The 13,113-nt window shown below is 38.4% G+C and overlaps 1 protein-coding gene across 1 annotated transcript; it reads right to left on the reverse strand.

Annotated features, from left to right (window-relative positions):
- Positions 1–9,507: 9,507 nt before the first annotated feature.
- Positions 9,508–11,451, reverse strand: LOC131787822 (microfibril-associated glycoprotein 4-like). The gene is made up of 4 exons (XM_059104886.2): positions 11,302–11,451; positions 11,059–11,176; positions 10,377–10,760; positions 9,508–9,770 (listed from the first exon to the last, which is right to left on the reverse strand). The coding sequence occupies exons 1-4, from the start codon at positions 11,449–11,451 to the stop codon at positions 9,508–9,510; spliced, it is 915 nt and encodes a 304-aa protein (XP_058960869.2).
- Between the last annotated feature and the right edge of the window lie 1,662 nt (positions 11,452–13,113).

Below are 13,113 nucleotides of genomic sequence, written 5' to 3' on the forward strand. Positions count from 1 at the left end.
CTTCTGCACTCCAGATCACACGATCCTTCATGGCCATGTTTTGTATTGGGTCCCTAAATATAATGTTTCGACAATCGTCGCCTGGGGAAAGCAAAACGAATAGGATTACATACTCGTCCATGCAGGTTATCGCTTACTCGTAAAAATTTCTTATTGTCAATTGGTAGAGAAACACATTAAAGCACGCTCTTTTGCCAACTTACTGCATGAAAACCTTTATTGAAGAGTTTTCTCTGAAGGATATTTTCATCTTTTCATACTTCAATTCTAACAGGAGGTTTTATTTATTCAGCGTAAAGGATATATGTTACGGAAAATATCCGAAAAATAATAATTTTCATGGCGTTAATTACCACACTACAATATCTTTGACTCGTTTGTTTCAATTTATAAATATGCGCATCTTTTAGGGCTTTTTTCAAATACGGTGAAGGAAAACCGTATCCAATAGTCTCCGTATATGTGCCTAAAAGGAGACATTTTGAGTTAGAAAATAAGTATTCGCTTAAAGATTGTTTGCATTGTTCGACGGTGGCCTAGTTCTTCTAATGGATTCGAGGGAGCAGCGCCAGAAAAATGAAACGCAAAAAATTTAATAACAGCGTAGTTATACTCACCAGTGCAACAAAAACACGGTGGGAGGGTTATTCCAAGAAGAATATAGATATTACCAATGATAGCTTCAAGGAAAGACTTCAACTGCATTGCTATAAATTATAAATTAACTCCAAGGTAAGAATCATGATCGTGACCATTGAAAGTCGTCTCAAATTATGAAACTTCCTGTTTTTCTATCGATTGAAATGCTAATAAAGGTCATGCCATTGTTCAGCTATTTCTCCTCAAAGGAACTCTTCGTAATCGCGAAATTTCGATAACAAATACTTTGTTTTATTTGTATTATTGAAAGTATCGACGCCATTCTGCTGATGGGTTTTTTCATTTCCTCTCTTTGGAAAGGTAATCATTATGGGAATTTCTCCTTAGTAAATAAAAATTCATTCATTCAAGGCACAAAAAGAGGAACATCAGCATACAATGAGCCACTTACATAATTTTTGTTTTCTATGCTTCAATGAGCCATTATATTTCATAGTGGAAGAGAGCCAGCTCAATTATCTTACACGGAAGAAAAACACTCTTTTTGTAGAGTGTAGTGAAATATTAAAAGGCTGGTCGCACCTACGCATCCGCATCAGCATATCAAACTTTGCCTATTGTTATGGTTAGGATTTTTTAATACAATGGGCCTTTTGTTATCCATCTTTAGGGACTTTTCTAGTTAGTATCACGAGCTTTTACTCGGCTTGATTCGGATTCATTCGGCAAACTGTCGGCGATGACATTTTTCTCCAGCGGTAGTCTACTTGGGAAAATTTGAACAGACTAACAGGGGGTTAGTCAGTAATTGTCCAGGGTAACGATTGTCATACAGTGTTTGAAACGAGTGGACCGTTAATGTATTTTCTCTTAAAGTAACTTCCTCTGACTTCTTCAGAAGCAAGATAAGCCGTCAGTATAAAATAAATTGGAATTCAGCCGCTTGTGACATAATAGTTTGTTTTCAGTTCATGTTTTCACGGCAAGGGGCCGCGAGTAGCTTGGAGTGATTGAAAATGCGGTCTAGAGCTTATAAGCCAGGACAGGACCGTTTACGCAGGCAGGCCTTGAGGACTGATCGCAGAAGTCTAAATTGTATTCTGCTAAAAATTTCTTCTCGCGTTGTCAATGTTCAACCACTGGCGCGATGAGTATAAAAGAGTATGCAAGCCAAGAAAACAAAAAGGTGTTATTTTCGCACCTTTTTACGTTTGACTGATTTCACTTTTTCCGCTTGAAGTGCGCAGAAACAGCAAACGCAGACAGAAAGGCAAGGTAAAAGGACTTGAGCGGCAGATTGGCTGATGCAGTATGGAAGATGAGATAGGAATATAAACAGTAGCGTCAGGGTTGAGCAGTTTATGGCGATTAGCGGTTTAAATTTATAGAGTTTCATTTTCGCTTGGTCAATGACGGGTGTTGCGTAGTTGGCCGGCAGCACACTCTGGCACATGAATATGATGATTATTGTTCTACTGCTAAAAAAAAAAACAATTAAATAAGATAAGAAAAAAAATTAAGACATATTGCAATGAAGACACCGCTCGATGTCGAGAGTGTGTAGAAAGGCGGGTTGGTTTTGGTATTCTTAGACTATTGTCAGGCTCGCGTTTTTGTTTTTTTTTGGTCTATTGAAGCAAAGAAACCTCGCTGTTGAAGGCAAAACAATAGGTGCAATTTTCGCACCTTTTTCCGTTTCAGTGACTTTATTCTCCGGTTGGCCACAAGTTCTTAAACAAAAAATGTTCATCACTGCATTAGGTGAGTGAAAAAAAAATGGTGACTTGTTTGGACTTGCTTGTTTAAACCGTCGTTTTTTGTTCCTTTTTTTTTTCGAAACGACTCCCTACCTTGCGCGCGCTCACGTTTCTCGTAGATTTGCTTTTTTTTTATCCGCTCACGCGACGCCGTTCAAAAATAAACGGGTCAAAAGGTCTTAAATTTTATCAGAGGTACTTGCATATAAAGGCCTCGTAAACGCAAGTCATAATCACTTTAGATTATCCCTTACTGAGAGAATAGCTAAGAACATGAGCAAGTTTTACGAAGTCTCGAAAGTGCTCGATAAGCGTACAGACGCCCACGGTCGCGTTCAGTACCTCGTCCGCTGGCGTGGCTATGGAAAGAAGAACGATAGCTGGGTGGGTGAAGCCGACACAAACGAGCGCCTTAAACAAGTGTTTAGGACACGCCACCAAGGAACTCTGGGCTTGCTGCAGACCTTAGCTTTGTTAGTGGCAGAAAAGCTGAACATGAAGAAACCGCCAACAACCAGCATCGTGAGACGTTCGTCTGTCACCATGCCGAAGGATGCCGAGACCTTTAAAGAGTTGTTCGGTGGTCTTCCTTCCGCGCCAAATCTTTTGCAAGCGACAAAATTTTCTGTGCCCATTCACGAGCTTGACGCCATAATGCCTGCCGGATGGTCACTAAATACTTTCAAAACCTCCACGACTTGTCGGTTTCAGGGTATCCGGTCGTTTCGCCTACGGGTCGTTTCGCCCACGGTCTGTTCGCCTACGAATAGAGTCGATTCGCCTACGTCTTATATGTCAGTTCGCCTACGAGTCAGATGTTGAAGCTTTAAATCGGAATTATTAAGAGTCTTTGTTCCTTGTATTATTTCTTCCATTCTATCCTCGATGGCTAGAAAAACAACGCGCTAAAACATCTAAGTTCGAATGTTTTTAAAAACTTTATTATGGCGGAACCCGGTCGTCTACGAATGTGTAAAAGATATTTTGCTTAAAATGAATTAAGAAACGTGCAACTGTAAAACTGAGCATTAAGATGTGTATTAAAATGAAATTAACCACCGTTTACGGTCTTTGTGTGGTCGTGTAAAGCGCGAGCAGAGCAGTAAACAAACCATTGTTTACGGTCTTTGTGTAGACTTGTGAAGCGTGAGCGGCGCCTAAACTAAAGAAGGTGAGACTTTTCATTAACATATACGAAATTAGCTTCGGCTTGACTTGACAGTCGGTTCAATTTCTGCGTCGATTTGGCGGGTGACTCGTTGAATCTTTCATCTCTATAAACTAGTTTATGTATGTAACCCTAATAGATAGCAAGGGTTACATGTGAATTATTTTATCAAGGGGCGGGTGTCACTAGGACAACCCACACGTTCCCGCATGTAATAAGTGTATTAGAATTAGCACAGAGTGCGGAGGAGTAACATATTTTGTAGTTAAATTTTATGATCGCTGACGGTTTGATTGTCGATTATACAGTTAACACAGCCCCCCCGGATTATACAGTTAACACAGCCCCCGTCGCTTGTAAAGACGTGGTGCGGAAAGTAGTATTCGGTTCAACCCTTCTAAAGATCTCGTTCTACAGTGAGCGGAACAAGCAAGCCGAGCGAAAGCCCAAGGAGCGCACGAGACTAATCTGGGCGAAACCAAGATCAGTCGCCAAGTAGAAAACAGTGGCAAGCACTTGTTTTCTAAAAGCGGTTTCGGATCATATGAAAATTAATAACAGGGTACGTTGATATATCAGCCTCCCGAGTCTCAAGAGAAATCCGGACAGTTACCACGCTATAACTCCGGTATTTCCGTTGCAAAGAAATATAGCCAGTGGAAGAGAGCCAGCTCAATTATCTTACACAGAAGAAAACAAATTCTATGTGTAGAGTCCAGTAAAATATTAGAAACTTGGTCGCAACTACGCTCAGAGCGAGCGATCTCGCGTGATATAAAAAAATAAATAATCTATACAAATAAATTTGTAACTTACCATCGGTACGTTATAAATTAAAGTTTGTCCTCAAAACTTCACATTTTCCCTCGAGGCTCTACTTCTCGGCCAAGCATCCCTAATTTTGGACAATATCTCAGCCGTGGGCATTATCAGCCGATTTACCAGCCGCCTGAAGGGGTTTATTTAGTAATTAGTTGTATTTCAAAACAAGCCAAATGTCAGAGCCGTCGGAAAAATCTTCAAACGATCACAATTATATGAAATCGGCTGTCAAAGGATATGGTCATTGTTCCAAACATTTATACCACGAAACTACAGCATATGGCATCTTTTTTTATCAGATTAAAGTGAAGGTCTTAAGTACTCCAGAAAATATCGGTGGCTAAAAGTGGTGTCGTGCCATCATGAATAAAACTATTTGAAGTACTGTAACCATGGTTACAAAACAGGAAACGTTGAATAAGAGATGAACAGAAGCGCTTTAGTTTTTCTTCCTAATCGGTCGTTCAAATTGCTGATATTCATCAGCTCATGGTTTTGGTCTTTTATGCTTTTGATAGTCCAGTAGAGGGTTTTTGAAAAATGCCAGAAAGTCAAACTCTATGAAAAAGCCACAAATGATTAGATGTGGATGATAATTGTTGGAACACAAACGCAGTAGAAACTAGTGTCAAGTTTGACAATAGAAAACAGTAATATTTCTAGTTTAATATCGTGTTTGCTTAATTTTAGAATTATTTCCTTTTATAATTGGTGGCTTATGAAGTTCGTTTAATGCGGGTTTCGAGGGAACGTCGCCAGAAAAATCGAACACGAACATAGAAAAAAGAATTAAATGGCGAATCATAAACACTAGTGCGAAAAAAACATAGTGGGGGAATAGTTTCTGAAAAAAATTTAGAGATTCCCATTGACAGCTTCAAGGAAAAGCTTGAAATGTGTCGCTATAATTGAAAACTATGAATTGATCTTGATAACATTGATAAAAAAACTGGTCTCCATAATAGCTGAAATACCTTTTCCCTCTCAAATTCAGTGCCAGGTAGGTCTTCGGCATTTATGTTTGAGCTTAGTCCTAATTATCGTGGTACTCAGTCGCAAGCGAGTAATTCCCTCTGTGATGTTATTGGTAGCATTGACGCCGTCCTGCTAATGGGTTTATTTCATTCCTTGAAGAATGTGGTGGAATCAGGTGGAATTTCTCCATATTAAAGTTTTATCTTTCCAGATGAGTTACTCGCACAGGCAAATTTAGTGGAAAAAATGGATCATTTTAATAGAATTCGTCTGCACTGGAGCACATGAAATTTTTTAATCTACTCTATTAATTTTATTGTCAAAAAACCAGGTGTGTAAGTGCTGTAGCTATGGACTACAGAAGAAAACCGCCGCTTTATAAGCGATGAACACAAACGCCACTGCCCTTCTTGCTGTTTGCAGCTGTTCAAATTTAGGGCAGTTTTCCAGCTCACAAGTTTTCTCTTTTTTATGTGCTAGACTAGTTTTTACTTTGTGATCCAATAATTTGAAGTCATTGAATTACCGTCGCACAAGAGGCCTTTGAAAAATGTGGAGAATCAAACTCTTTCGCAAAGTTGCAAATAACTTAGCTTGGTAATTGGAAGATCAAAGTCAGTACGTGAGCAATTTTTCAGCTGAAAAATGTCCAATTAACTACATATAGTTACATCTTTCAACACAGAGTTGAGAGAAACAAAATAAGAATACGTTTTGATTTTTTTTCTGTTCGAGAAAACTCATTCTGACATTTTGTATTTTAACGAAGTAATGTAGCATAATGCACTTTATGAGCCCTTTTCCTACGAAAGTGACGTTTAGTATTCATGAATAACAGTAATAATAATAAAAATAATACGTAATAATACGTAATCGTAGGTAATCATACAATAAGTGGAAATTATAGAACATTGATTGCAAATGAAGGGAATCTTCGAATACTACAGAACCTTAGGGGAGAATAGGTCCAACCAAGAACCCTCGATCCCCCCTCCCCCCTGTTGAAGGCCTAAATGTAATAACTGTCCTAAATGTAATAAAGTCCTAAATGTAATAACATTTGGTCCTAAATGTAATAAAGTCCTAAATGTAATAACATTTGGTTCTAAATGTAATAACATTTAGTCCTAAATAAAATAAGCCTCCAATGCAATCGTATAACTCCGCCAGTGCATTGTTGTTATAGCGGACATCCATATTGAGATCTTGAAGTGACAGCTGTTGCACCAAAAAATCCTCTGACCAGTATTCATGTCACATATTGGGGGCTCGTTGGTATTAATCAGCGTCTTCTTATTTGCTAGACTCAGTAAGTCGAGAAGCATTGGCTGCAAACCGTTATACTGATAAACAATTAGCATCAGATGACAACTGGCTAACAATGAGTACGCTGACCTATATCTCTCCAAATATCACTGGCTCAGACTCTTAGGTACAATAGACTTTGAAAAAATGTGAATACGTAATACTTGTGTGATGAGTGAGCGAGTTAACAAGTCATCAACCAAAGTACAAACTTGTATAAGGGAGTCCTCTGACTTGTAGGACAATTTGCAGGCTCGAATATACATTTTTTGAACTTGGGATTCCTTTATGGCTTCACTCCACCTCGATAATCAGTTCATGTGCCATATAACTATAAGTGCAAACTGATGAGCTTTCTTTTTTCATTTATTTATTTATCTATTCATTTTTCTCCCCTCTCGGCGGGGAGGAGAGATAAAGACAAAAAATGAAATAAAATCGACTTGAGATCGACTGTAGAATATATGTTCTCTCTTGACCAAACTTATTCGGTCAAGATGGCTGGATATTAACCTTGCTCTTTTTCTGCGTTTTTATGGACCCCGACTTCGTCTCGGTCCACAAAAACGCAACAAAAGAACTTGGCCAATATCCATCTATCTTGACCTCACGCTTGGTCAGTAACGCATATATATGTTATTTGCCGGCTGGGAGGTCCTATGGTGAAAAACTGTGACCGAGGTCTTGAAAATACAAGACCGAGGTCACAGTTTTTCACCATACGGGTCGACCCTTAGCCGGTAAATAAAATATTTATTTTTTTTAAACTTGACGAAATTCTTTCCGAAAGAACCCGAATGATTTAGAGCTGTAAATACAGCAAGATCTTCCATAAACTGAACAATTTTTGAGCGAGTAAATGGTAGTTAAAATAGAGGTGATGCAAATTAAAGAGAGATGCCTCACCGAAACATTTTCATTTCCGTAACAACGAAGGTGATTAAAAAGGCTTCCAAACAGACTTTGAAACATTAGTTTTACACAATCTGACACCTGCCAATTAGAGAGCGCGTAAGAAAAAAAAGCGCAAGAACATTTGAAAAACAACGGAACTAGTTTGGCAAGGACTGTCACGACAATGTTTTCTTCAAGAACAGTCAATGATCAAATGGAAAGTATTATTCACTCTCATAGACGATTCATTCATGTACGAAGATTTACCTCTGTTCATTAAGTAAACGGCGAGGAAAGTAATTGTAAATTCAAATTTTGAATTTTGAAGTTGTGAGAGTTTGCTCGTTTGTTTGCTGCAATGGCGTGTGTAAATCTGGTCTTTCCTCCACAAAAACTAAATTCGAATGGCACACTCCAACGAAACACACGAGGATTCAATGCGGCCTTTTCTCATTAAATTCCTTCAGTTTCTCTTGTGCAACTTACAGTACAAATGTCCAGATTGAACGGACTTGAAAAGACTCACCGAGAGCGTATATTTGTTGTAGAACTTAAATTAAAACTTCGCTCGCTCTTTCACTATGAACAAATTGTTTGAGAAAATTCAGATATCAAATGAATGAAAGTTCCATCGTTCAGTTTAACTGTAACCAAATACTTTACGTTTTAACTTTCTATGTACCTTTTGTGTCAATTTAATTGCAGACGGTTTTAAGGCCGCTTGTCAACCAACGTTATGACACTATTGCTTATACAAATTCATTCTGAAACCAATATTTTTCTGTCAACCAAAGTGGTTTGAGAGAGAGGAAAGAGAGGATTCATAAGTTATTTATCAGCCTTAGGTAGTGACCGACGTGTTTGCTCGAAAATACTGCCCAGCCGGAAAAAACGAGATATATTTATGAAAAAAAAAATTTAAGATGTACTCAGCGATTCACGAAAGCGTTACCGTGGCCCGTGGGCAGAGATAGGAAAATACTGACCGGGTAAAGAACCAATCAGATTGCAGGATTTTTACCGTGCCCTCTAAAAAAAAAAAAAAATGAACATATTTCATGCAGACCCATCCAAATCTGGCAAGGGAAGACAGTGCAAAAAATTCACTTCCGAGTTCGGAATTTGTCTTACGTATGGGTCAATGGACTTCCTTTTCCTTGTAATTTGGTTCATAAAGTGTTAACTTCAGCACTGATCACACAAATTTATCGTCAAAATCTGTTGCACTAAAGAGTCTGAGCCAATAATATAAAGAGAGGTATTGGTCAGCGTTCTTATATTTTCACGTCTGTCAATTTGATGCCAAAAGCACATCAGTATAGGGGTTTGTGGCCAATACTTCTCGACTTACATCTCTAGCAAATAAAAAGACGCTGATTAATATCAACGAGCCTGCAATATACCAAATATTGGTCAGAGGATTCCTTGGTGCAACAGCTGTCACTTAAACATCTCACTGTGAATGTCCGCTACAACAACAATGCACTGACGGAGTTAAACGATTGCTTTGAAGGCTTATTACATTTAGGACCAAATGTTATTACATTTAGGACCAAATGTTATTACATTTAGGACTTTATTACATTTAGGAAAGTTATTACATTTAGGCCTTCAACACCCCCTTCCCCACCCCGTGATAAATAATGACGGGTCACTTACTCTTCATAAAGTCTCTTTGAAAGAATAACAACCGTGTACTAAATCGTTTAATGTTTCGAGAAGCTGGTGATAATATGAGACAAACCTTCTACGTTTTTTAAAACGTATAGCAAGGGGGATACATCCATCCCTCAATAGAAAAAAATTACGAGATGAAACCCAAAACGAAACGAAAAGAAAAACAATATATACAACCTTAGAAAGTTCAATGAATGTTCACTAAACTGGCAAACCCATCAATGTCTTTTTTTAGCGCTGAACAGACTTGATCAAATCACTCGTTTCTAAGTAGGTTCTTAATCAAAATTATGACATAAATATGATAGTTCAGAAATTCTCTGGTCTTATTTTCATCTCGGTTCTCTTTAGGGAGTAATGATAACCTTTCCAGCCTTTCCAGTTCACACCATCAGCATAGGAAGAGTGATTGCCACGATACAAGCCATTGAGATTTGACGCATGGCACGCGCTGTACCACCAGGCTCCTTTGAACGCAATGGAGTTACCGCAGTTACGGTTTCTGTGATGATCATTATCGTGATCTCCAGTGGTGAATGGCCGATCACGAGGGAGAGAGGAACTAGCGTTTCCTAAAAAAATTGGAATTAACGGTAATACAAAGTCAATAAAATAAAAATTTACATAATCCTTATCAAACATCCCTGTGAAATGAAATCGCTAGCTTGATATTGCTAATAGATTAATAATTATCAGACTTGAATTGTCGGGCTAACAGGACAAGTGAATAAAGGGGTAAGTTTCTAAAGAAACTGTGGTGCTGCGTCGGTGGGAGAGTATAGCAGGTAATTTAGTGTTAACAACTGGGTTGAAAACGTAAATTAGCCACCGTAAAGAGTAAAAAAGCTGACGTTTCGAGCGTTAGCCCTTAGTCAGAGCGATTGACGAAGGGCTAACGCTCGAAACGTCAGCTTTTTTACTCTTTACGGTGGCTAATTTACGTCTTCAACCCAGCTGTTAACACTAAATTACCTGCTAACAGGATAAGATCCATCGGCGAACACTTTCAGATTTAATCAACGTCTGGTCTGCACTGTCTAGGATTATTGCATTTAGATGGGCTTAGCTTATCATTTTTTCCATCTTTGGAAGCCATTGCTGTAAAAGAATTGAAGCTTCTTTATTCTAATTTACGCTCCCCTCTCCCGTAATAATAAAAAGGAAAAATACCGCTATACCTGAATAGGAACCGCGAATCAGCCTGTACTTGTCATTCTCACTCTTGACGTCAAACGTGTTATACTCGGCATAAGTTGTGTTACCTTCAAAGTCTTCCAAATCCACACGCAGCATGTTGCTATCATTTGAGGTCAGGCGGTGAATCTTGTCCAGTCCCATCCAAAATTCACTTGTGAGGTCATCAAAGCCACATTTGTAGTCGTTCCAGTAGCGGTAGAAATCAACCGAGCCGTCCAGTCTCTTCTGGAACACAGTCCATCCTCCATCCTCCGCTGTTTGGTCACAGAATACATCAAAGGCAGGCAAATTATCAGGTTTAATGGTGTACACGCCGTCAGTAGGTTTATCCGCGGATTCGTAGATTTCTGCGCAGTTTCTCTTGACTGAATATTATTAAAAACAAAAAGCAACACAAAACTCTCACTTTAATTTGTTTGGATGTTGACGCTTTTCGTTAGCTCTCCTGACTATTTATTCTGAACATTAGTAGTAAACTAGTACCATTTCCTTTTTCCTTAATATCTACCAGCTACATTCATTTAAAGTTTCATTAATAGGCTTTTCCTTTTTAGCTTTACTTCAGTGGTTAATATTTTGTTCTGGAAGTTAGGTTTGGGAATTTAGTTAATAACTCCTCGCATACTACACGAGAGAATGGCCCACATAATGCAGACATTTCACCTTCAACTTGGCAGGTTTCTCCGGTGAATCTTTCCCGACAGACACAACGAAAACCTTTATTGGTGAATCCAGCTTGACAGATGCCCTTGTTTAAGCATGGGCTGCTGCTACATGGATTCTGTTTACAAAACGAAGTAAACTTTTGTGCAGATCTTCCAAATGTCAACAGTAAGATCACTTTAGTCTAAGAAAATGAAACAATATCTTCTACCACCGTAGTTTCGTAAGAATGTGAACTGTTACCTCGATTGCAAGATACGTGTAACCCGGATTTTTCACGAGAAGAAATGGAGCATGGTTTTCCACCGTGGCGTTATTCAACTCGCATTTTTGGTTTCCTCCCGCAACAGGTCCAATATTGATGGACACACAATTAGTCTCCATATAACACATTAATCTGCAACTTCCTTCGTTGAGCACCTCTACACTTTTGATGGCGTGATTTTTCATGGCCATGTTCGGTATTGGGTCCTTGAATATGATGTTTCGATAGTCGTCATCCGTGGTAGGCAAACAAATATATCGTTTAGTTTCCTCTCACTCGAGGTAATTTCTTATTTTCATTAATGAAAAAGGCACGTTAAACCACTTTATTTCCAATGAATTAATGAGCGGAAAGAAAATATCAAAAATGATATCAAGAATATTTTGACAGCGTTTATTACCACACCACGATATCTGTGAATCGCTTGTTTTAATTCATCATTTCGAACCAAAATACAGGTAGCAGGTAGCATATGTAGTTCGTGTAACGGTTTTGAGGAAACGACGCCAGAAAGATAAAACACAAGAAATTTAAAAAGGGACTTATACTCACCAGTGCAACAGATGCATGGTGGGAGAATAATTCCTAGGAAGATATAGAGAGTACTAATGATCGGTTGGAGAGAAAACTTGAACTGCATCGCTATAAATAAATAATTGTAAATTCAAGGTAAAAGAAGACAAATACCTCGTTCAGTTATGTAATTGTTCTAAAAAACTTTGTTATGCTAACAGGCCTGTGTCATCCCTTGCACAAAGAAAATGACTTAGTATGAATTTCTTCATATTAAATATTCATTCTCGAATGTGAATTAACAGCTGCAAAAGGCGCAAAAAGAGGAAGATATAATAGACCGGTGTAACGCAATTTGTCTGCATTGGTGTATTTTTTAAATTCTCACTCTACCTTATAAATTTCATTCTGATAAGCCATAATATTTTCAAAAGTACCAGAGAAGAACTAAATATAGCACATCACACTTATCAGAAGTGACAGGAGTTTATCAATATGTTTATTTTCAGCCTGTTTAACTTTGAACTTACGGCAATTACGTTAAGAGCAATCTGAAATACAAACTTTTAACAATTTATCCTTTTTTATCGCAAAACATTCCCCAGTACGATAGAACGGCATTGCACATTATTGACATGAAGATTTACTTTGTAGCAACTTTAAGTACAGAGGCCTAAGTTTTTTCTAAGCTCAGCGGTACAGCATCGGGAAACGGAATCCGAAGGTCTGAGGTTCGATTCCTCCTTCTGATAGTTTCTAAACAAACCCAAACACAAGAGCCTGCTCTCCAGACGGCGGTAACAGGTCTTATTTGAGGAGAGATACCGCCGGTAACCAGCTTTCATTGAAACCTCTGTCCATGGTTAGCTGTAATCATCCCCTCTTCACATAATCATGCTAACATTGTGCTCATTTTATCTCTAATACTCATTTGTCACTACTCCGACTCCGACTCTAAAATCGTTCCTAAACTAATCCGTGCTGATTATTAACCCTTTAACCCTTAAGAATGACTAACATCTAATTTCTCCTCACATTATTGACCCTGAATCAAACATTAAGGTCATTTAAGGTTTATTTAGTTTTATCTTCCAGATTTCGAGAATTTTTGTCAGATTCTTCCTCAACGTCCGTTGGCGTGGGGAAGCGCTGGAATGCTGTTTAAATCAAGAGTAACAGAAGAGGATTTGACAATCATGACAAAACTCGCTCAAGGACACTTCGAGAAAGTGATAATCATTCTTAAACAGCTTCCACGGAGCATGCTGCTTGTGTTC

Source organism: Pocillopora verrucosa, chromosome 3, assembly GCF_036669915.1.
Source record: "Pocillopora verrucosa isolate sample1 chromosome 3, ASM3666991v2, whole genome shotgun sequence".
NCBI classification, from domain to species: Eukaryota; Metazoa; Cnidaria; class Anthozoa; order Scleractinia; family Pocilloporidae; genus Pocillopora; species Pocillopora verrucosa.